This window comes from Strigops habroptila, chromosome 10, assembly GCF_004027225.2.
Source record: "Strigops habroptila isolate Jane chromosome 10, bStrHab1.2.pri, whole genome shotgun sequence".
Lineage (NCBI taxonomy): Eukaryota > Metazoa > Chordata > Aves > Psittaciformes > Psittacidae > Strigops > Strigops habroptila.
This window is the reverse complement of record NC_046359.1, coordinates 25,177,787-25,203,332: the sequence shown is the minus strand read 5'-3', so window position 1 is coordinate 25,203,332 and position 25,546 is coordinate 25,177,787. Positions and strand designations below refer to the sequence as shown.

The following is a 25,546-nucleotide window of genomic DNA, read 5'->3' as shown; positions in this document are numbered from 1 at the left end:
GTTCTTAAGTTCATGCTGGTTTTAAACATATATTTAGATTTTAATTTTGCATGTATAATAGCTGGGAAAGAAAACAGTTTTCAAAAAAGAGTGAGAGAGAAGATACTCTAAGACATATTTCTTTTTCTTTTCTTTTTTTTTTCTTTTTTTTTTCCTGAGAAAGCTGTAATATTCAGCTGTGGAAAACTGGGGACCAATTCCCTCAGCCCATGCCCCATGTGTTATACAAAGGCATCGTATGGTTACAGCTGATATCATGAGGTTTGCTGTGTAATTTAATGTTTGGGGTTTTTTTTAAGCATAGAATAAGTAGCCTGACAAATCAGACTTGACTAATTTTTATGTTCTATAGTCCCAAAATGTCAGTCTATCCCATAATGCAAATAGAAAGTTTTCCTTTTATTTTAGGGAGTTTGCAAATAGTATTGCAATTGCTATTGACAGCAAAGTAGAATAAGCATTAAGGAAGAACTGTATTTAAAGAAAGCATCTACCTTGGTAAGCTAGCTAGTGCAGAAACAAAATATTCAAGTTTATTAAAACCTTTGAGCTAAATTTCATATTTATCACTGCCAGCTATGAATTTTTAAAAACTTTATACAAAATCAGAGTTAGTGTGAGGAAATAAGTGGTGCATAGATCTATATGTATTTGGTTTATTGGTCTTACTTAGCAAATACTTAATTTAGGACACAAGTAATGTATTTGGTTTCTTTTTCTTTTTTTTTCTTCCTTGTATTAACTCAAAGATTGTTTGGTCGTAACAGTAGGCAAAGGTAGTGAATCTGTGTATGTTCATGAAGTGTACTTGTACTGTAATTGACTTGTGTCTCAGATACTCAATGATATTTTGTGGCTTAGTGAGCATTTTGGTGAGACAAACTATTTGATCTGTTTCAGCATTTCATGTGTTTTAAAGATAATCTACGGGATGAAGACTTTATATGGCTTAATTAAAATTTATGCGTTTATGAAATTTTTTTTTGTAGTTACAGAATCTTGCAGGGAAGTAGGGTTTGGACTACATAATAGTTGTTGTTCATAGTGATCAGTAGAACTATGCTGTCATTCAGTATGGGTCAATCAAGCTGTTGTATCTGTGAGTCATTTGAAGTGATCTACAGTAAGCAAAGTGGGGCCTGTAGGGCTCTACAGCTTTTTATACTGAAGGGATGGTAGCCAGTACAATTGATAGGAAATTAAAAGAGAATTCAGTGAGTAGTTAATTGAAAGAGAGGTATGGACCAACTTCCAATAGTAAATAAGGCAGCAACAGTTGGATATATATGTATGACACTGCAGAATTTATGGTGAGAAAGGAGAAAATTGAAAGATTTGGGGGCTAGTTGAGGGCAGTCCAGTTGTGAAATGGTACAGGGGCACAATAGCTGTTCCACCAGAATTTGTGGCCATCAGTATTACCAATTCAAAAATATTCTCAGCAGCTCTGGTGCGGCAAGTGACCTTCCATCCATGTAGTGCTTTGGTTTACATAGCTGTGATGTTACTGTAAGATAGCATGTCGTCTGGCTCCCTTGAACAAGCAGGCTGTCCCAGTTCCACTTCTGTAAAAAAATCTGTATGACTACCAATGGGGTAGTTGGCATAGATCTGTTTTATTACTCTAATGAGGATTTGCAATGTTTCTTTCTATTTCTGCACTGACCAGATAGGGTAAAGCACTTCAGAAAGCTGTGAAAGCAGTTCGGAAAGCTCCACAAAATATGTCAAAATGCAGTAATCAGAGTATGTTGCTTTAAAGCTTGACTGCATGTAGAAGCTTTCATCCTCAACTCTTGAAAAGCAGTATTAGGTGAAACTATTGGTTCAATCTTTATCCCGAACGGTATCACATGTGCTATTAGATTAGGTTAGAACAAACACAGCTGCTGTATCTATAACCTGTTTTATTAAGAAAATGAAATGTTGGTAAGCCCTTGAAGGCCCTATGGTCCTTTCAGAAGGACTTTGTGACCCCTAGTTCTACCAAAACAACACTGAAGATCACATGCAAAGAGTTTGTCATTTGAAACCTCATTCCAAAGAAATAAGGCCACAGGGGTATTTGTTCAGGGATCTTACGTGGAGATTTAAGGGTAGTTATTTATTTAATTTTTGTGAAACCTATTCAACTTGGTCAGAAAGCTGCATATACAAAGAGAGTAATTTATCAGATATATTACTACTGATACGTAGTATCTATGTAATGGCTGTCACTGTAAAGTGAAGATTAGAAGGCTGGTAAACAAATAATAAAAATGAAGCACCGTTTCCTGATAACAGCAATTTTATGTTGCTGTGGTTTTGCATGTAAGGTTTTCATGACAAGTTGTTGACATATTACATTTAGAAGTTAATATGGAAGATAATTTATACAGTTACTTTGTACAATACTGTATGCAGTAGTGACATGACCCATTGGTAGTTGAGAAGCAGTTTTGAAGTAAACGTAGCAGGAAATGCTCTTTCTAATGCTGTCTGGTGTTCTAGTATTGGTTTACCCTTGGTCGTCTTGTAAAATGAGGTGACAGAAATTAATTCAGTCATATGAAATTATTCCCTAACACAGATGTTGGGGTTGAGATGTCATTTTCCTTTCGGCATAGTATTATCTCTAAATATGTAAGTATGTAGCACTGATAACTTATTAGTTTCATGAGATTGATGTAACCATTTTATTTAACAGGGATGTAAATATTTTTTCAATCTCAAAAGTATAGTGTTTGCTTTTTAGTGAACTTCCACTTCTGAAATTTTGAATGGCCTTTAGTCATTAATATTTAATCTCGAATCCAAAACAAATGAAGATTTTCACAAGCTAGAGACTTACTTCTTTGGAAGCTGAAGCAGTACCCAGTGTGATGTGCTGTTTCGTAAAAGCATCTAATCTACCCAGTGACAAGAAGCTACAGCAGTGGGTCAGGGGCAGCTTCTGTATAATGCCACTTTTGGTTTGCGGGTTTTTTGGGGGTGGGAGGGGGCTTGTGGTTTTGTTTTGTTTGGGGTTTTTTCACCTAAATATAGGAACCAATTCCTCTTTTTTCTGCCTCAAGGGAAAATATTTATAACTTCACATAGTCCTCTTATCAGTACTTGGTGCTGTGGGGCAGTCAAGGACTATGCAGGCGTGTCACTTGACCAGCCTACCATCCTATTTTGAGCCTGGTCAGGGTCATAGGGAGTGCAATGTGAAAAGCTTTTATATGAAGTTGTGTTTATCTGTAGTCTGTCTCAGTCTATCAGACTATCTTGTAACTTGTACATTGCACACGAAAGGAGAACAGCGAGTAATGACTGAAGAGCAGGAGATGGATATAAAACACTGGAATGTCCTTGGCCACCCTCTGGGGAATGCTGTTTAGTACTTATGAATCATTATGAACCTTCATTTGTGTGCTGTCCAATGCCTTGGAACTTGTTTTAAAAGGGAAAAAATGAAATGAATAAATAATCATTCACTTGGCTTTTACCTTTGGCAGTTATTAAAAAAAAAAAAAAAAAAAAATATAACAGAGAGAAACCAGTCCTATCGGTTTCCTAGTGTGTGGTTCAGCTTTGTAAAAGACTGCTCTATGTCTCTCCAAGGAAGCAGTGAGAGATGCTATTTTTTGCATCTAGTTTAATGTCGACTCCACTTAAAGCTATCATATTTTGTTTCTTCTCATTTTTTAAAGGTTAGTGTTCTTTTGAAACCATGTAGGTTTACCCAGCAATGTAAGTCAGCTTTCTTGCAAGCATAGCCTGAGGAGATTATGAAAATTTGAAGATGATCTAAATACTGCAAGGATTTTTTCTTTTCCTCTTTCTGTGGGAAAGGACAGCCACATGGTCGGGTTAGTTACTGCTGTCCATTCTTCAACAGAAATCTGTTTGTATCAGTTACTTTTTTTTTCTTCCCCCCTTTATCTTTTCTTCCTATTTCCAGTGCTGCAATGAGGGCCGTGTACTTTCTAGGCTCTTCTGAAACAATCGCTATTTCTGAGGGCATTCTTCAGGCAGAATGTTTAATGAAAGAGCCCTGTAGCTAACGAATTGGTTGGCAATTAAAAGTATGGCCAATTCTTATGACTTGAATGCCTTTGTTCTAATTTATTGGATCAGAAATCACAAACTCTAGCAGATATCAACTGAAAAATCAGCGTTCTCTGAAGTTATTTGATTCCAAACTAATAATTGAACATAGACAAATGAGTTTTCTTTTCTGGCTAAATATGGCTTGCAGAAAGCTTTTCACTGAAACAGGTGGAAATACTGTTGATATTTGTTTGAATTTGATATTTCTTGAGTTCATGATTGATTTCTTGTTGAAGATTCAAATAAAATGTAGCAATGTCATCAGCAAGTTTCAGCTCAAGAAAATAAAGCGTATGGGGATGAGAAGACAGGACTTTGTAACTGTACTTTTAGTTAACTGAAAAGTCTGTAAATGTTGTATTTTCTGCCATGTAGCAAATAAACAAGTGCTAATTCATATACTGATTAAAGATCAGACTTAACAAATCTTTTAGCATGTGGAAAATAATGAAAGCAGAATTCCCAATATTCTTTTAATTATTTAATACAATAAAAGCAAGCCCTAGGATAATTCTGACATACATAAGTCTTTTTGTTGTGGGAACGGTTTTGTTGTGTTTGGTTTTGTTGTGGGGTTTTGGGTTTTTTTTCTCTCTCTCTGCTTGCTTTTTTCTAATTGTCACTTTCTAGACAGGAAACTTCTGTCAGCTCAGTAGATGTTCAGGTAGGGAAGGAATGTGATTTTGCAATTAAAAATGGAGCAATTGAAAGCTGAGCATTTAACAGATGTCAGCATGAGAAAAATCACTTTTTCATACTGTTTAAACATAATAAATTAAATAATAAAGAAAATATATTTTTCTTTATGGTTATGATTTCATAAGTGCCTTAAGAGAATTCAGTAAAATGAGCAGTTGTTTTGCAATGATGACATTTGAGGTGAGAACCTTTGACTGACTGTTGCCTAGAGTGCAGTATAAATATGTTCAACAGTCCATAATGCTTTAAGTTGCTGCCTTCCTATAAAATAAGACCACTTAGTAGATCTGTTGTTTCTCTGTATGTTTATTTTAGTAATTGAATTAAGGTGCATTAATGCTGGTTTTGTGAGCTGGTACAGGAATCCACTCCATTTTGTTCCTTCCTGTGTTACAAGGAGTTATTTGAGGATTTTCTGTAATTCCCACCTCCCACCGTGCTATGTTAACCAATTGATTGCAGTGAAGTTACAGGGGATGGATGGAAAGCAAAACCTGACCTGTGCAGACTGGGAGATGAAAGGAAGTATTTTACACTCAGATATTGAAGCCACTTAACAGTGACTGCACTGGTTTTTTTTTCTGAGTACTTCAGGGGAAAAAAAAGTTCCTATGGAAAATCAAGTATGCTAAAAATTAAGGAGAAGAAGAAGGAAAAAGAAAAGCTTAATGAGTGATAAATAAATATGACTGAGACTACTGCACACTCCTAGTACATTTTTCTCCTGTGAGATCTCTAAGGACAATTGAATAACGTATCTGTCTTATCTTTAAATATAGCTGGTATAGTTGGCCCTTAGGCCATGCCTTGAAAATGACAATCCTTTGTAAAAATACTATTCCCAGAATTAAATATACTGCCAAGCTGTTCGTTGCTTCATAGTGTAGTGTAAGACTAGGAGATTAGAAAGGAAGTCTTAATCAATATTTTGATGCTCTTGTCCTGTAACCTCAATCATCTTCTCCTTTTGTTTGCTTACAGAATGTGTATGCTTTGCTAACGCACATCTTTTCTGTTCCATAAAAGCAAATCAGATTTATCACAGTGAAACTGCTGTGTGAACAGTGGAAAAAAAGAATTTCTGCATTTGTAATCCCCTCTTTTGTTTTCTCTTAGAACATTGGTTACTGTAAAAGCTGGATAGCTGGTGGAAACAAAAAAAAGCTAAAAATAGGAACAAAACTATTGGTTTTGCCAGTACGTTTTTGTAAACAAGTGAACTAAATTGAAGCAGAAATTCTAATGGGAAAAATGAAGAGAACCAGAAGGTTTGAAAACACAGAACAGAGCAGAGTCCCTACCAGATGGTATTTTTAATAAATTTATCAAGCGGATATAAAAGATGATAATGAACATTCGAAACAGGGAGTGGCAGACCCCCCCTTAGAGAGAAGGAACAGTATGGCACCTTCTGCACACTGCAGTTAGTTAGAATCACATTCTAATTAACCATTGTAGGGAAGACCACAGAATTGTATTAAAAACACACTAATGCAGTTTCTGGATGGTTGTTAAGGAGTTTGACTAATCAGGGTAACATCTTCTTAGGATGTCATGGATTAGTGCAGAAATCTAAATGTGAGAAGGAGCAGGATGATGATCAGAGGACATGCAGGTATGATGTTGGTTGAACTGAGCTGTACTATGTTCAATTAATGCCTCACATAGCTCAGAGGGTGTCCGGAACGTGCCACAGAGCCTCAACATGAACGTTGATTTTGACACTTCATCTTCTGATTGTTCTTTTATCCAAGATTGAAGTAGCTTCCTCTTCCTAAAAAAAAAAAAAAAAAAAAAAAAAAAGGAAAAAAAAAAAGAAAAAAGGTGCCGTATATTGAAGATGCTTTAATGCCTATATAAAATGGATACTCAAAGAAGTTCCCTTGCTGCCAAGGAAGAGGAGAAGAAAAGGAAACCAAGGCAAACTTTTTTTGATGGCAGTACTGTTAGTTTGTGTTGTTAGTCTTTTCTTTGTTCAGAACGTTCCAAGTGAAATATTCTGCTCTCTACCACCTGCTCCCCCATAAGAATATGGGAATTTCTGAATGTCTCTTTTTAGTAATAAGGAATCAAGAGGTTTCTAGAATAATATGTCTTTTTAGTAATTTCTTTAATGAGCAAACAAAGATGCTAATACTTTTGATAGCATAGTAGATTTCTCAGAGACTGTTGCTTTTCCACTGACTTCGATTATTTCTTGGCAACGCGCTTGCACTTTTTTCCCCTCTGTGTTTTATGGTGAGTTGGTTGGGCGGTGGTTTCCTTAAGATTATGCTCCTGACAGCACTAGCACGCTTAAAATCCTAGCTCTTTATGGAAAAATTATCTACTTTTTGGGGTGCTGAAGACTCTCACAGTTAGCTCTGAAATTTCACATAGCTGTACGTCAGCCATTTTCATATGTTATACGTATTTTACAAACAACTGTTAAAAGTATGTAATTAAGTTATCAGTGCACAGTGGGCTTAAAATGGTACATTTGCACCCATACTACGCATCATTTGTTTTCTTGTGAAAATCCACTGTGCTGGTTTCTGTATTTCTAGGGGGTTTGTGCCATTCTTGTTTTGGCTTATTTGTTCTTCTTCTGATTTTCAAAAATCTTTGGTATTAGATATTGTGAATTTGGAAATTTTGTTAAATTGATCACTGTCTGTCAGATAATTTTGATAACTTATTTTTTCTTCTCTCTTTTAAGTTGCAATAGCACAGAGATTGATTGTCCGTTATTAGAGGTTGACACAAAATCTCAGCTTTTTTTAATACAGCCTGTGCTGAAAGAATTTTTGTTATCATTTAGGTAAAACCATTAATGCTTTTAACATCCCCCCCCCCCCCGAGGCTCAACAGGCAACCTTGATTTTTACATGTTCAGAGAGCATAATTTTTCAGACTTGTTAATATTAATTTTTGATCAAGATAAAGAGTAAAGAGAGTTTGAAAAGTTGAGGCGGTTAGCTGAAAACTGAGCTTTTTGGGAAAGTGCTGGACCTGACTAGGACATCTTACGTAGTGCTTTTGTTTATGTTCGTCTGTCATCTTGCTGGAAGATGAAGTTCTGAAAGCTTTGAATTGCTTTGGATGCTCTCTGAATTACAAACGGAAAGAAAGTACCATACTTGATTACATGCTAACAAAGGGAATTAATAGGTAATTCTAAAAATAACTGTTGAAGCACTTGCAAAACAGTGCTGGAAAAATACTGTATGCACAAGAAAATGCACCTCCTTCTTACAGTGTGCTCCCAGAGCAGCTGATGTCTTGATCTTTGATAAAATTGCTGAAATTATGTCAAGTTCAAGCTATACCATGATTTCTGTTTGATTTGAAGGGAAGAAGGAGACTACTTTAAGGGCAAGGGGGGAAACCTTCCTTTTTTCAAGAGGATGGGTTCTAAGTAGCTTCTTTTCTTTTGCTATCAGGATGTTAAAATTTCTTTTTTGCAGCATTCAGTCGTACCTTTTTCCTTTCTCTTGCTGAATGAGAATTACTTCTGCGCTTGCTGTTCCATTTGTGTGGCAGACCTATTGGTCTCTCCTTCCCTCTTGTAGTCCAATACTTGTACTGAAGGATTTTCTAAGTATTAAAAAGCTTTTTCGTTTTCTAAATTCTGGGGTGCAGTTTCTGATCACAGTCAGAGGGACTGTCAGAAGTACCAACGGGTATGTGTTGAGAATAATCTTCTGAGCTGTGAGATTTAAAGCCCTGGTTTCAAAGACCTTGAGCCCTGACTTCCCACAGTCCAGAACAGTGCTTTAAACTGTTTCCCACTTATTTCTCTAACCCTTTTAATTTTTTTTTGGGGGGGGGAGGGGAGGGTTCATCATGAAAACAGGAAGAAAGTGTTTGAAAATTTCAAAAGTTTTGCTGGACAAGATTATCCCCCTCCCTCCACCCCCCCAGTTGTATTAGAAGAGTGCTTTCATATCATTAAGACAGAAATACATCTGTTCATTTACCAAGCTATTCTGGGATCAATGCTATAAAAATTATCTGTACCATTTGATTCTGCTTCATAGTTCATGTTAAATTAAGAGTTACTTTTCCTTGTGTGGATCATACTTTCATCCTCTTTTTTTTGTTTTCCCACTTCTTTGCCAGAAATAAAGACCAGTGCTAGCTGGACTGTTTTCTGAGTGTATGTCTATCGTCTTTGTGTTTTTAATTCACAGTTCCCACTGAAAATGTTGCAACAATTGCAGACTGTGCGAGTGTGATTGAGGGTGTAAGTCGCAGTCGCAATGCCTTATTGAATGGGGACACGAAAAACTATGATTGGGACTCTGGGTACACGTGCCATCAGCTTGGGAGTGGAGCGATTGTAGTACAGCTGGCACAGCCCTACATGATTGGATCAATACGGTAAGTTGGTTTATTTTTCTCTAAATTAAGGGCAATAGTGAAACTTTTGCTGAGTTATTTTCTTCAGAATATGACATTTGGAAATAGTAATTAGGGGACTAGTTTAGTAGCTGTCATTTGGCTTCTTACTTCAATTTAATGGGCGCATGTTAAAAATTAAATGCGTGAATTATATGTCAAGATACAGCAGTGCAATTCCAGAAAACATTACATTTCAGAGGCATAATAATAGTAACAGTCGAGCTGTAAGATTGAAGGCATATACTTATATTAAAATAGAAATTTAATTGCAGCCTCACTTGTGGTCAAAGTAGGTGCAGTTTCTTGTATCTGCCTAGTTGTGAAAACAGAAACATTTATTGAAGAAAGCTATCATCTCATGATAGGTTTACTTTTCACTATACGATTAGCACCAGTTCTTACTTGAACATGGAGTATATAATAAAGGCACAGTAATCTGAACATTGCCTTACAATGTTGGATTAATGAAGGGGTTCAGATATGGATTGAGTTCATTGGGCTGTTTCTCCAGTGAATGTCTGTGTGCATATGAAGGACAAACTTTTGGCTAATGTAGAAACCTTGGAAATAGATTAGAGAGCAGAATTATTCAGTGGTGAAGACAAAAAATGTCCTTGCCAACTTCAGATTCTCTGTCTGTAAATGTGGGGGCTTTGTTTCCGAAAATCTAAACATACAAAACCGTGTCTTAATGGCTTCTTGTTCTTTGTAAATTTAGAATATGTTGTCAGGGGCTTAATTTGTATTCTCTGTGATGATGGGATAAAAAGAGAAACGTTTCTGAAGTTAGGGTACCAGGGAGCAAAGGTTGAAACCCCAGTGAGTACCAGCTCTCAGCGGAGACCAGGTACATGGGTATGTATTGCTAGGAATGAGTGTCATCCACTTATTAGAGTTGTCTCTTCAAACTGACTGATAAGCAACTGAGACTGGAAAGCTCTTTTATAACTGCCAATTTCTGCCTTGTGTGTTTTGGTTTTTACTTGTGGCATTGTTATGATGGTTATAAAACTTTGAAGATAAAGTTTCAAAATCAGACCGAATAAAACTACTGTTTTGTCTGTGTACTAGCTATAGATGTCATATATAATGCAAGTCCAGCATTGATCTTGCTGTGTGAAACAAATTGAATAAGTATTGTTGGCACACTTGATGTTTGATGCTTTTTGAGTTTGGTGTCTTTAATGCTCAGTTAAGTATTGCATCTCAAGTAGAAAACCAGGAAGACATAGTATTCAGTTTTCTTAAAAGAGATAATTAAAAATGCAAGTATCTCATTTTCACATCACTTTAAGCTTAAATTTAAGTAGCAGCAGAAGTTGTTGGCCACGGGAAGGAGTAAGAGAAAAATACATTAACTAAAATGCATAGTTGCTTAGGTCATAGTCTCTGTCTTCCTATCTTGTCCTTTTCCCCTCTCTTTCAATTGGTGAATTATTTTCTGGTCAGTGCAAAAATATTTACTTTCCTATATCAAAAACTATGCGACTGTTTATTCAGAAGATTTTTATTAAGTCTCATTATTAAATAGTGTGTTAGGTGAACTAGACTATTGGTTACAAAGAAATGATAATTGCATAATCAACAAGTGTGTAGAGCCAATTAAAAATAAAAACAAACCCAAATATTACATAATTTAAAACTAATAGGCATTTAGTGATGTGTGGTATTGCATTGTACTGATATAGGGTCAGAATCTCATCTTTCTTTGTGAGCTTTCCTGCATGTATAGTACAAACAGGATGAATAGCTTACCATAAAAACCAGCAACACGAAACATTATCATCTAGGGTATCTTCCGACAGAGGAGACTGCCTGCGTTGCCTAGACATGGAAATGCTAATGCTATGTCATCGTTTCCTTCTTGTATTCTACCTAGAATTATTAGTGGTTTGAGTTGCAGCCGTGTCTGTTGCATATCACAGGCAGCCAAGGGAAGGATGCCCCTTTGAGAGGGGAAGTGAGGTTTCACTATGTGGCAGCTACAGCTTTGGCAAGGGTCTAGAACATGTCCTGTACTGTGCAATGCTAAAAGTGGTGACTCTTTTTTTAGCACCAGGAAATCTGTGACCAGAACAGAAATCAAATTATATATAAACATAGATTAGGGCAAAAAATCTTCAATATTTATTTTAATGAAAGAAGATTTTTTTGAACTGAATGTCTTCTACAACTGATTGAACTGTATTCATTGAATGTTTTCCTGTGGCTTGCTTGCTTGAAAACTCCCTTGATCTCACCCTCCCACCTAATAGAAAAAAATTTCCAGGAGCATTTTCTTTAGGCTTACTGTACACCGTGACTGCAGAATGACATAAATTGCTCTATCCCCAGAAACTGAGTCATTAGACCTGTGGGTTTGGATTATAAATCAATAATTAAGAATTAAAGTACATATCTTTGAAGTTCAGAGACATGAGTGTGCCATTGAATATATTTGTAGCAGAGGGAGTAAATATACGAGCCTTTGAAAAAAGGGTAGTAGCTGCTTTTAGTCTGTGGAATTCAGAATACCGCTGGGGAGAGCCTCCAAGTCAGAATGTGTTACCATGGCAACTAAATTCCAAGTATGAAAAAAGCAGAAGAACTCTTGGTACTCAAATACACATTAGAACTGCATAAAGAACTTACTGTTTCAGGAGTGTTTCTTGTATGCACGCTTTCTGCAGAAGTCGTCCCATTGTCTTAGAATCTTAGAACCATTCAGGTGGGAAGGGATTTGAGGAAGGTATCTAGCCCAGCCTGTTCCTCTGATAGGGTCAGCTATGAAGAAAGACCATCCTACTCAAGGCTTTATGCACTCTGGTCTTGAAAATCTCCAAGAAAGGAAATTTGAGAACTTTTCTCAGTGTTTATCCTCACAGTGTACTTTTGGGGTTTTATTTTCCTTTTTTCATGGTGTTCCTGTTTTCCAGTGCCTCTAGTCCATCTGAAACGTCCTGTTTCAATTTTTGACCGTTGTCTTGTTTTTCACATTTTGCACCTCAGTAAAGAGCCTGGCTCAGTCTTTTTCATAACCTGCTTTTCAGGTATTGAAAAGAGCTGTTAGATTCCGCCCCAGTCCCAAGCCTTCTTAGGCTAAACAAGCCAATTTCCTCAGCCTCTTGTACGGTGCATGTGCTCCAACCTCGTGACCATCTTGGTTGTCCTCTGATGGACTTGCTCAGATATATCAATGTTGTATTTGGGTCCATAATGGGATGCAGTATGCCAGATGTGATCTAACAGGTCAAGTAGACGAGAATAATCTGTTTCCCTTGTTCTGCTGGCTCAGTTCCTGTTGCTACACCTCCAGATGCTGCTAGCCTTCATTGCTGAGAAGGTAGACAGGCAACTAATGGCATCTTCTGCTCAGTATGACTCCCATGTCCTTTTCAGCACAGCCAGTCAGACTAGAGTATTTACTATTGCAGTGGGTTAGCCTGTATGAGGTATAGGATTTGGCTTTTGATCTTTCTGAATTTGATGAGATTCTTATTTGCCTGTGCCATTAGTCTTCCCAGAGGCTGGTAATCAGTCCTCCTGAATGGCAGCCATGCTCTGGAATTTATCAGTTGCATCCCGCAGTTTGCCATTATCTGCAAGCTTTGTGAGGGCTCATTCCATCTCCTCGTCCAGGTCATTGATAAAGATATTAAACAGAATAGGTCCCAGAATAGATTCTGGAGGAACTCCTTTTCCATGGAGTGCATGGGTGATGTACTGTCGACCATTATCTGCTGAACTAAACAAGCAGGCTAATTTTTACCTGTGTTGTAGTCTATGCATCTAAACTGTAACCTCCCCACTTGGATACAGGAATGCTGTAAGAGGCCATGTTGAAATGTTGTTAATGTCTAATACTTCTTCAGGTATTTTTATATAAATTTGGAGCATGGTTTTCCACACCAGAATTTACTCAGAAATTCTGGAACAGATGTGATGATAGTCTGTGCTCAGTAGTATTTCCTAATAGAAAAGACCTGAAAAACACTGGGGTTGGACTAGATGACCTTTAAAGGTCCCTTCCAACCCAAACTATTCTGTGATTTTATTTTAAAATAGTTGTAACTGAATACTGTCTTTTAGACAATTTAGAAATGAAAACATTTTTCTGTTAAAGAGGTTTGTTGTATTAAGACTCCTACTCGGAGCAGTTAACAGAGAAATCATTACTTTAGGTAGTTTTTCCACATTGTTGCCTGTCTGGACAGAAAATAAACTTGCTATTTTTCCCCTCTGAAAAGGCCCTTATCAATGACAGAAAACCTATTACATTTAATTAGGAACAGAAAGAACAGCAATTGGTGTATTTAGCATAGCAAACATAATTTAACTTTTAAATGGCTAAAACTTTAATATTGTAAAGGCTGCCATATCACAATAGCTCTCTAACTCACCCTGCATTTATCTGGAATAGAAGTGTAATACTATCTTTGACTGATAACTTCATTGGGTTGTTTTTTTCCTATGAATTTCCAAAAAAGAAAGGAAAAGAAATAAAAAACAACCAACCCAAATAAAAAAAAGATAGAACAGAGTTGGTTATAATATATTTGGTGGAGGGAGACAGAATTTTTCTGTACCACAGTTGTTTTCATGTTAGAATAAATAGAAATATTTTGCATTTTGTAAAAGTAGATTAACCACTTAGCCCATTTCATCTATTCGGAGACTATTACTAATATGAATACATGATAGCCAACTGTTTTGTTGTTCATATTCAGAGTAATTCTTAAATTACAAATGATATCAATTAGCTTTAATGTGTTTTCTGTTTGCTTATACCATCATCATATACATCTCTTATGCTTTCTAATTTTCCATACCACTTCTGCTTATGAAGTTTTTCTTTGCTGCTCATTTTCTGTGCTTGACAGTGAAATTGTAAGTCAGAATAAATGATCATATAAGCACATAGCAACTACGCAGGACTTTTGTCTCCTTTGTAGCATCTTGAAGAGATTGGTTTCCTGCAAGATAGCTACTGAAACATAAATATCTGCAGAAAATGAAAGTGGATTATAGACAACCAGAGGCAAAAATGCAAAGACAATTGTTTAAAAAAACCTTTTTCTATACAGTTTGGGGTTTTATTTGTTTCCTCGTCTTTCAGCAAGTGATGCTACTTATGTTTTCATTCCTGTCTTTTGGATTTGTGTAACTATGCAAGTGGATTATGAACACAGTATTATCAAATATTTATACTGTGTATGGTAACTACTGTCTTGCAGTATTCAGGAAGCAGGTATCATCCTGTCAGGTGTATGGCTGTTACTGTTTTGTATTCTGCTAACACCTTGAGTATATGTAGTTATATAGCAGTCTGAACTAAAGAGTGACAATCTTTTTTTTTTTTACAGTAATCTTTTTTAAAGACTAAAAAGCAAGCAGAAACAGCACAAAATGCTTGTCTCAATACAAAACAATCAGTCGTAGGGCAACACATGACATTTAGGGAAATACTGTTAAAAAGTACTATAGCTTCTTTTTAGGTAACAGGTAGCCAATATAATCAGTGTCCCATGCCTGTAATACAAAATCTTATTTATATTTGAAAAGCTTTGATTTTATATAATGAGGCATTGTCAACATGTGATGCAAGTAACAGTACCATCTTAAATGATTAACATGCTCAGACTTTACGCGAAGAAGTGGCATGTGAGATTCAGGCTGGACGTGAGGAAGAAATTCTTTACAATGAGGGTGGTAAAATACTGGCAAAAGCTGCCCAGAGAGGTGTTGGATGCGCCATCCCTGGAGATATCCAAGACCAGGATGGATGTGGTTCTGAGCAACCTGATCTAGCTAAATATGTCCCTGCTTATTGCAGGGGTGGTGGACTAGATGACCTTTGAAGGTCCCTTCTAGCCCAAACTATTTGATGATTCTGAGAGAAATATGTTTAAATCTAACAAAGTTGCAAGGTGCAAGCTAGAAAAAACTCTGTTCTACTTTTCCTTCTCAATCCTGAGGGCATGATTTACTAACAAGAGCTAATTTAGCTTTTTATTCTAATACTGAAAGTCCTAGGAACATGGGCAATTTTGCTATAGGCAGATGCATTTCCAATGAGTTTAGTTCAGACTTTTTAAGTGGAATATTCTCCTTCCTGTCATTTAGTATCCATCTTAGCAAAACACTGCTTCTTTACAAAAGCTTAGTCTGGTAGTTTGCCTAGAATGTGTTTCAAAGATTACTCTAGCTGGCATAAAAAGTGGCTTTTGTGCTCAGTGTGCACTGGTGAATATTCATGTAATCACCTGCAAGTTTTTCACTGCTTATCCAGAAAGGCATTTCATGCAGAGTAAATACCAAATAGGTTCTGTCACCAGCCTCCCTCCCCAATCTCTCTTAAGAAAGCTACTGCAGGGAGGTGAAGAAAGAACTTTTTGTTTTCTTTTGCAAGTCCCAAAGAAACAAAATCCACATTTAGCATTCATGTGAAGTCACTTAGGGAAAGATTCTGCCAACTTTAATTCACTCATTGTTTGGTTTGTAATAATTCTAAGCCATATGCTTTTTTAAACCTGTTTAACTTCAGCTAGGTTGTTTTGGGAGAGTGCAATTATACACATTCTTAAAAGGAACACATATGTCCTGCTAGCCTTTTGCTCTAAAGCCAAGCCAGTTGTGTTTTAATTACAGTGTTGTTAGTTGAAATTACAGTCACCAGTGTGCTTCTGATATTCAAACTCTTGATCATAGCTTTGAGAACATGCATCAAGGAAACAACACTGAGCCCCATGATGAAAAGAATCCTATTGAAAAATGTAATTAGTTACATTTTAATAGCCTTTTAAAAAAAAATTTAAATATGTTTTTCATTTCCTTCTTTTTATCATTTAGAAGATTTTGTTTAAATATAGTTATTAAATTAATTCAGGATCTGTCAATTACTAGTGGTTACCAAATTCAAGATTTTAATCCATAAACTTTTTTGTATTATTTTTTAACAGAAAGTATCACTTCATTTAGTCTCTTCAGTATTTAGAGATCTTCAAGCAATAGAAAAGCAGAATAGGGAGGATCTGATGAAGCAGGGGGAGATGGGTTGAAGTTGTGAGGTTTTGTTTTGGGATGTGGGGTTTTTACTTTTTAAGTCTTTCATGACACCACGAGCAACTATTTTTATTGTTTACTTTGCTCTGAATTTTTTAATTTGCAAATAAACACTATTAATGTGTGCTAAAAGGCTTCCGTTAAAAGTGTTTTATTTTAACTTCTTATAGCTATTTTTGATAGCTTATTGTTTTTGATAATATTAATGAGCTGGGTTCAGTTGAGAGCATCTAAGGAGTTTATTTTAAATCTGCATGTCCAGTAGACCCGATTCCACTTTGAATGCTAGGATTCCAAAACCTGAAGAAGAAGAGCCGAACCAGATTGTTTTGATAAAAAGGTAATAGCATTGCTTTTTTAGGGCAAAGATGTAGACACATGTGTCCGCAATAACCAAATTCTGAAGGTGTTCCAGCTGCTGCTTGGGACAGCTTAAAATCCTTCTCTCTGTAAAAGGAAGGATTCTGCATTCAGCAACTGGCTAGGTCATTTTTCCCCCTCTAGCAGTGTTGGTTTTTTTAAAAGTTAGAACTGAGCAATGGTTTTTTGCAGTTATATTCCTCCCAGAAGAGGTAGCAGCTGAAAACAAGAAAGACTTTCTCCACTGTAAGAAAGGAATTTATAATACAGGACTTAGGTATTCTTCTGTAAGACAATTAAAGAGAGACAGCTTGAAACTCTACGCCGGGGAAATGTCTGTAGTGTGTCACAAGTTCCTTTTCTTTTTATGTATGTCTCAGCTATTTTCATTGACAATTAATGGATGCTTATCTGTTGCACTTCGAAAAATGGAGATCTGTGGTAGTTCTTCCTCACAGCTGGAGAAAGAGCCTAGCTTAGCTGTATTACCTGGCTTTCACAATTCTGTGTGCATGTGGCTGTAGTTACTCTTATTTAGGTCATTGTTGCAGTTATAGCTGTTTTGGATAGCTGTGCTTCAGTTATTGAATTACAGCAGGTTCATTTGCTTCTGTAACAAATAGTCAGACTTAAGCAGCAATCTTAGTAAGCTTTAGCTAACTTTCACCAACTGCTGAGGATCAAACAGTTGGTAACAGACAATATATTTCAGTAGAGTATTTATTTTTCGTTGTTGTATTGAGGAAGGATTCAGAGAATAAGAGTTTTAACAAAAAACAAAATCAGCAAATCTTAATTTTCCAGAACAGGCGTCATCTGGATTGTTCAGTTAGGATGTTGCAATTTCAAAACTTTGGGTAGGTTTGAGAGAGAGCATTATTTCAGATAACGGTAAATGCAGGATGCTGGTTTTGTCTTTAGTCACCTCTAATTTAAAGAGAAAACATTTTTCAAATTTTGGTTTTGATATTACGTTTGCCACTGAGTTTATATGAAAACAGTAAGAACAGCACTTAGGTTTTTCTAAACTGTACTTGCTAATCAGTGGAGTTACAAGTGGTTTATGTAAAATGTAGGCAAATCCCTATCAATCAAAATATGGATAACATTTAACTGCTTCTAAAGAACAAATTGCAGAAGCGATTGACACTGTTCGGGCCAGTTCATTGCCTCTGTAAAAACGCTCATTTCATTTCTGGATGATTTATTGGAAAAAAGGATGCTCCATATTGATTTGCAAACAATTACCATTATCTGATAGAATTTCTCATGGCTTTTGCCAAAGTAGGCATTCTGTGCTGGATACCGTTCTTAAATACACATATCTCAATCCCACCCACTGAGGGGAAGAGAGGAGGCAAGGCTCTTGATTGTGCTTTAATTCATATCCTTAGAAAGAAAATTAAATTGAGGAATAATGTTGAGGTTTCAAATATCTCTTACATGGTGATTATCTCTTACAATGGAGATAATCACCATGTAAAGAGAAGAGGCACAGACGATGCAACATTTGCCAGATGTGGTTTTTTGAGAATTATATACTTAAGTTAAATCGCATCCCTGATGCTTCAGATCTTCCTCTCTGAGAGACAAGTATGAAAATTGAAGGCTGTTCAATATGTCACTTAGGGCCTTTCCTGAAGAGCTGCATGTTTGTTAGAATGAGTATGGAATGAGTCCTTAAGACCTCGTATTTTCTTCTTTTTTCTTCTGTCTTTTTAGTAGTTTGATCAGCAATTCATTGCCTTTTTCCCCATATTATGATGAACCAGGACTGGGAATTCCCATTTTCCTACTTGCCTTTTTCTGTTTAACATTTCTGATACATTAAAAAAAAAAAAAAAGAGAATACAGTTAAAAAGACATAGTAATCTTTTTAGTCACCCAAAACTTTTTTCTTTCCCTTCTTAAGTTGCCCTTTCCAAACAGATCTTTGATTCAGGTTTAAAGCAGGCAATGCCACATGCCAAATAAATTAGTTCATTATTGACTTTTAAGTAAATGAAAAGTAATTGGATAAGTGTAATAGATTAATGTTAGTAAGGTGGTTATTATAAAACTGAAGTCTATTACTGGCCTTAGGTTAATAAGAATAGAGACACTCAGGTTTGAGATGACAGAAACAGTAAAAACCTTGCTAAGTGTTAGAGGCATATTCCAAAAAAGAAACAGTTAAATTTTAAGAGGAGGAAATAAATGCCTGGAGAACTTAGGCAGCTTGCTTTAATGCTTATTTTACTTATCACTCAACTTCTTCATATGTAGGTTGCTTCTTTGGGACTGTGATGATCGGAGCTACAGCTACTACATTGAGGTTTCAACAAATCAGCAGCAGTGGACTATGGTGGCTGATCGCACAAAAATTTCCTGCAAGTGAGTTTAATATTTTCCACTTATTTGCACGAAGTCATAACTGAAAACTGTTACTGGGTTTGGGTTGTTGGGTTTTTTTTATATATCCTTTTGTTCAGTACTTACATAGATGACTTTTTGACTGTGAAAAGAATGATCATTAGATGACCTGTAGATCATGAACTCTAGACCCTTGTAAATACAACTTTAAGAGGTAACAGATTCTAGTGTGGTCGAATATCAAGACTTTCAAATCAGAATCAAGTTCTGAAGATCCACATCAGTACTGGATCTTCAAATAATTAGTTCAATTGTTCATTCTCAGAAGCAGTCTGCCTCCCATACCGTTGGTTTTGTGATCACTGGAAGTTAAACCATGTTTCTCTGAAGTTCACGTGTTTATTGTGACCTTGGTGTCAAATCACCCTGCCTTGAGAAACATTGTAAGAGAGGAAAGAGAGTATGCTTGGTAAAAGATTTTCTTAATCAAATGCCTTTCTCCCTTATCAAAGCACATAAGTGTATTGTAGGATATTTGAAGGGGGTAGGGAGAGTGAGGGTAGGGTCCAAATCATAATAGATCAAACAGTTTACCTAAGTTTGACCTTGTCTCTGTTGAAAAGCAGAGAACCTGACTTACATGCACTGACCACTCTACTTTTGAACAGACCCTTCCTTAGAAAAAATATGCTTCTTAAAAAGCAGTTAAAATGAAAAATTGTTTCATTTTCATTCGTATACTTAAATCAGAAGAAATGATGAGCGAATACTCTCCACATGTATTCTCTCTATTGGCTTTTCTGCAATTATTTGGTCTGCCGATAAAACCTATTCTTCTCGTATGGAAGAATAATTCAGTGTTGATAGTCATCTTAAACCATTTGATAGTTTAAATTACAAGTAAAGAATTACCCAGATACTTAAATCCCATTCTCATGGGACTAGAAAGACAGTCTGCAAATTTGTACCTTATGTATCCCAAAGACAGGTACGCTCAGCAGTCAGTGAATGTTGATAGCATATGATCTCTTGGCTGATCCCCAGGGAAGCTCAGACTTATAAAAATCTTGTTTACCTCTTTTTCTCTGAGTCAGATTTCCGTAACACATGCTTTCCTTCCTGGGACAAAACTGAAGTCATCAGCTCATTTGGGGGCATCCCCACCCATTCTGTATTTGTGTATTTGTTCAACTGAAACAAAATTGATTTTACAATAGCTCAGTTTGTCACATAGAGCAAGAGAGTTATTCAGTCCTTTCTAGTGATGCTGCTGATACTCATTTTTCTGAAGTTGATATTCCATCTCTTAAGAAATAGTAGAATTCAAAGAGGGGTGTTACAATGCCATCTAGACATGTCGGTGAAGGAGAACTTGACATGTCTTTTCACTGTCTGTAAAGGGCAGGGTATTGATGAGCAGAAAACCTGGGTTCTGCCTGCAGGTCTGGAGAAAGAGTAAAGGAGATTTAATCATTCTCAGAGGCATCTCAGTGTAATAGATAAAATTCATCTTTTTGTGTGCCTCCAGCAGTGGGAGCACTGAAAGGCTGAAACCGCAAAAGAGAGAGACTCAGAATCAGAATCTTTTTGCACGTTTTCCTTGTACATTTTGATACTAATGGCCTGTAACAGACAAAAGGAGCACTTGCTTAAGTATGTACAGTGCAGGTAGAATTGCTGATTGACTACCCAGTTCAAATATCTACTCACCATGTTCAAACCACTTTTTTTAAAGAAAAACCTTGGAAAAGTATAGGTGCATCCCTGAAGTAAAGATAGCTACCTTCTCATAGTATACTTCAATATCTTGGATCAAGACCTAGATGCTCTGGAAGTTCGCAAAGCTGTGGTTGCAAGAACTATTTTCATGTGGATTAGAGAATTGCATTTTGCCTGATTTCTGATTTCTAAACAAATACAGAGACCTGGTCCTGAAGCTTACAATTACAAAAGCTCAGTGGACTCCAGAACAATTCAATTTAACAAGGACTAGAAAATTCTAAAGAAAAAGCATCAATTTGTAAAAAATCTTACTACGTTGAAAGTTTTTGGTCGTCTGCAGTTACATTTAAATACTGTCTTGTCTGTAACTGAGATAAGTTAAAAAGTTTGTGCCCCACTCCCTCCTCCCCCCCAGTTTTCAAGTGATTTCTTTGCATTTAACAGCACTTTTTGATTTTCAATTTAAATCTCTTGCCCTTTATGATCAGCGAATTAGGTGGGGGGTTTTTTTCAGTCAGACCACCACGGAAAAGAAAATGTTTTAAATATGTTTAATTTTCTTTTCAAGTAGAAGTTGCAGAAGTGCTGAAATGACTTCAGCCCAAAAATTTCTGTAATTTTAATGGTAGGTAGATAACTCTAAATACTATATAAATAAGTATATGTATCATATAGAAAAAGAAATATATACAACAATATATGTATATTTAAATGTTAATTATGTAAATTAAATATATAAAATACTATATAACTGCCAAATGCTACAAATGTTAGGACTGGTCTGTAAGGTACAGAGGATCATAATTGCATACAGTCAGAGCTGGACCACTTTTCTTTTATGAAAAATACGGAAATGTTGTACTATGACCTAAAAAGCCATACTGTTAGTGCTCAAAACCAGTTGAATGTAGAATGGAAGAGGCATCATTCAGTGACTCATGCACTGAGTGAAGACCCTCACTTAAAATTATTGGGCAAGGTTTTGGTATGGTGTTGGAGAGAACTTAAGAAAAGAAAATTGAACGAGTCAACGAGGAATATGTGAAGAACTGACTTTTTTATTTAGTTTCTGTAAGTTTATAAAAAGCCCAGCTCAAAACAAATTGAAAATATGGGGCTTTACCATGAAAACAAACAAGTTATTTTCATTTTATGTAATTTTAACGTCAACAACAAGCAGAGGAGTTGAAGAGTTGGATTTTAACCAAAATTAACAGATGCTGTAGTAAGGCAGAGGCGGTGCAGTTTGTCTGGTTTGCTGTCATAGTTTAATGGTAAAGATACTCCTGCTGGATGCGGGATCCCTGTCTCTGTCCTTCCTCTTACCATGATTACATTGGTATGTTATGTAAACATCTTCAACAGAGAGAAATCTGCCTCTGAATGCCTTTTTAGTCAAGTCATTCAGGCACTCCCCAAAGAAAAGCAAGAATCAAACTCATGCACTGTGTCTGTATTTGACTCACCATCGGGTTAAGGCAAACAGTTAGAGATTCCTGCATTCATCAGTTTGCCTTAACCAGACTACAGCATAATGGGGTGGAAGCTACACCACCCTTTGTTCTCTATATATTAATGAATACTGCAGCATTCTCTCACCTGGAAGAAACAAACCAAATATTTTGCTAATGCGGTCGAAGTTTGCAGCAATTTTTTCTCTTGGCCAAATTCTAATTTTTTTTGATGAATACTTGGACATTGAAGTCTAAAAAGGTCTAATCCTAAAGAGGTATAAAAATTGTCTTAAGCTTATATGTCTTTGTTTAAAGAAAATGAGAAGAACACATGTCCTTGCGTGGGACTGTGATTGCCGGTTTCACTACAAGTACCTCTCAGCAGCAGTCAGTTAAGAATCATTATACTTGTATTTGTGTCAGGCTAAAATATGAATTCTTTCCAAAATGTATACTCCAAATTATGTCTGTTTCTCTTACAAATTTTCGAGACATGTGTACAGTCTAAGTGGTTGATAAGGTGTTGAAATACCGGGTTTACCCTTTCTGGTATTATTTCTGTGTTTAGTATGCTGCAGTAGACTCCAGAAAAATAACTCACTTGCTTTTCTGTGTAGAATATGCTGCAGTAGCAAATGAAAGTGGATTGAGTTAAAATACAGAGAATTTCACAGGGGCCCACATTTGAAAAGCAGAATACTTGCAATGAGAAAATTTACTTTGCCAGTAATATTCTCTATTCACTTTCCTGTCTTCAAAGACATGTGGATAAGAGTTGTTTCCTTTGCTGTTTGCTGCCTGGCTTTCTGTCTACCCAGTCTTTCAGTGGAGTCACAGTCCTTTGTGAAAGTCATTTGTGTGCTGTCTCGCAAGTGTCCTGTGAGATCTCCAAATCATTTTGCTGAATCTCTGTCACAAAGGATAGGATGAACCATAAAGGTAGCAGAGACTTCAACAGACACCTTTGATGATCAGTAAATGGCAAACAAACTGATGAGAAAGAAAATGAAAATATGTTTGAATATTATATATTGGTTTTGACAATCTACTGAAGCATGAACTTCCCCTTTAAACTATCAGTATGCTGCTTTGGATTGTTTTAATGGTATTTTTAATGTAGTATTTTGTGTAAATTAATAATTCAGTGCTCAAAGACAGGAACTGACAGGCTACTCCTAACCTCCTCTTCTCCCAGTTTTAAAAGGCTGAAAACAGAAACTGGATGTCTGTTATCTTCACAGGGGAAGCTTGCATACCTTCCCTAAGTGAGAGCCAATTAGTGCATGCTGGTTGTGTAATTGTCAATTTTCAAATGCTCTACGGAGGCTTTTTTTTTTTCTTTTCCACAATAAGGTGTTTTTCTCTACACAGTATGACAGTAATGAAAAACAGTCATGTTCCCGTCTATTTTTTAAAACATTTATGATAAGTGGGCTTGAGCATGTTAGCGTTAAACAGTAGAAATCTGCACTTGTTACAGGAATTTGCTGACAAAGAGTGTGAAAGTCAAATGAAAAACAGAAGATACGAAAGGCCAAGAAGGAGTCAGACCTCAGAGTTAATGACACTTTTGATAAAATAAGCCATGTAAAGACAAATACGAAACAGGCTATCACAGCAGTTATCAACTCAGTATCGTTCTTTAAAGTTCTCTTGTGTACTTACTGTGAAATGGATCTAAGCCGTTGGCAGCAGACACACCATGTTCAATTTCCCAGTGGGAGAAAAGGATTTAATACTCTGTTAGGCTTTGGGAGACAATGCATTTTGTTTATTGGAGGGCAATTTTACAGCAGTTGGTATCAACTGGCCGTATGGCTGGTTTGGGACAGTTTTACGGAGGGCATGATTTAATTTTCAGAAGTTTTATAACATATTGGGTTATATCTTCTTTTTCTTCCACTGATGGACTCACTGTTTGTTATTCAGAGTATACTGCTGACATGGTGTTTACAAACTTCCGAACTTAATTTCATGTTTCCACTGCTTATTATCTTTTTATTATATAATAGCTATTCCAAATCCTAAACTCTCAGCTCAGTTCCCGTCAATTTTTTTTCTGTAGTTTTTGTAGGATTGTAATTAGTACTTTCACATGAAAAGCCCTGTGGGGTGTGGATATGAGATTCATTAACGAAATTTATTAACTGTCTTCTGATTGTTTGTTCAAGAACAATTTTCAACTTTGAGGTTTACTGCTCTTGTCCACAGTTTCATATTTCTATCCTATGATGTACTATGTGCATTTCCGGTTTTCAAGCACTGCTGTATTTGCTTTGATAATAAATCAAAGAATACTTAAAGAGATTTGGTCATGCACTTAACAGTTCAAATCACTTTTCAAATGTACAGCAAAGTGTTTCCCATGTTGCCCAAGGATTTCAAGTGAGAAAATACTTCTGCTTTATACCGTGCTAGTGTAGGCAAACTTAATTTGGAAATTTTTTTTCTGCATATACTTTAGTGAAAGCAGGCTAATATCTATCATAATGTGATTATTTCTTTCGTTATAGAGATATTTGAAATGTGTGAATTCTTTTCCTCGTAACTGCACATGGCACACTTCATCCTGTTTTACATGAAGTTAATTTCACAGCAAAACTTTTCTTGTACCTCTTCTGTCAAACGGTGTATTTCAACCACAGTTCATCCTATTTTACATGAAGCCAATTTCACAGCAACTCTGTGAAATCCAAATGCCTTCTTCAGAGTTGCTGAACTCACTGTATCCACAGTGGTACAATACAAAGATGAAACATATTCAGGCAAGAGGTCTGGGAAATTGCTACATTGTTAAGCTCAATTTCAAGTCTCGCTTCACAAAAACAAACTGAGGATTCTCATTAATCTGCTCATTATGCCACTAGTAGTGCTTACTGGAGTAAGTCAGACAGATATAAAGGGTCATTTTGTGTAATTATTGAGCTTAAAAGCCCTGAACGATAGAGGCATTGAAGTGCATGTCTTTCTTTGTGTTTATATGCTCATATTTTGAAAGATTCTAATAAGGCAAAGAAGAAAGGGGCTCCAGCTTCACAGGCCTGCCTTATTAAGCACGAAGAATTAAGATTTCACAGAGAGAAACCAGATTTGTATTCCATTTCAGAGTGTTAGGTGCCTCTCAGATGTGTGGAAACTCTGCATCTAACATTTCATTTGCTAGCTTTTATTTTAGCTGAGTCTAATTTGATTGAAGAAAGATCTAGCTTCTTTTAAGTTATGTTTCTTAATGGTAATTCAGGATGACAAGAAGGTTTTCAAGCTATTAATTTATCTCTCTCTCACACACACACACACACACACTTCCACCTTCAGTTCCTTGTGGTTGCTTTTCAGCCACAGATATGCATGGATCTTTTGAACGAGCCTTGAACACAGTAGCAAGGACTTGAAAAGTGCAGTATCTTAGTCTCCCTTGAATGTTTTGCCATACATTTATTTTCCTGCAGGTCTGTGTGTGC

The 25,546-nt window shown here is 36.3% G+C and overlaps 1 protein-coding gene across 2 annotated transcripts in view; it reads left to right on the top strand.

The window, feature by feature from the left end:
- BTBD9 (BTB domain containing 9) overlaps positions 1-25,546 on the top strand; it is a 128,781-nt gene that overhangs the window by 78,260 nt on the left and 24,975 nt on the right. For both annotated transcript variants that reach the window (XM_030499211.1, XM_030499212.1), the window contains 2 exons: positions 8,946-9,135; positions 18,823-18,930. In XM_030499211.1, coding sequence (XP_030355071.1) covers positions 8,946-9,135; positions 18,823-18,930 — 298 coding nt within the window. The remainder of the gene's footprint in view (positions 1-8,945; positions 9,136-18,822; positions 18,931-25,546) is intronic.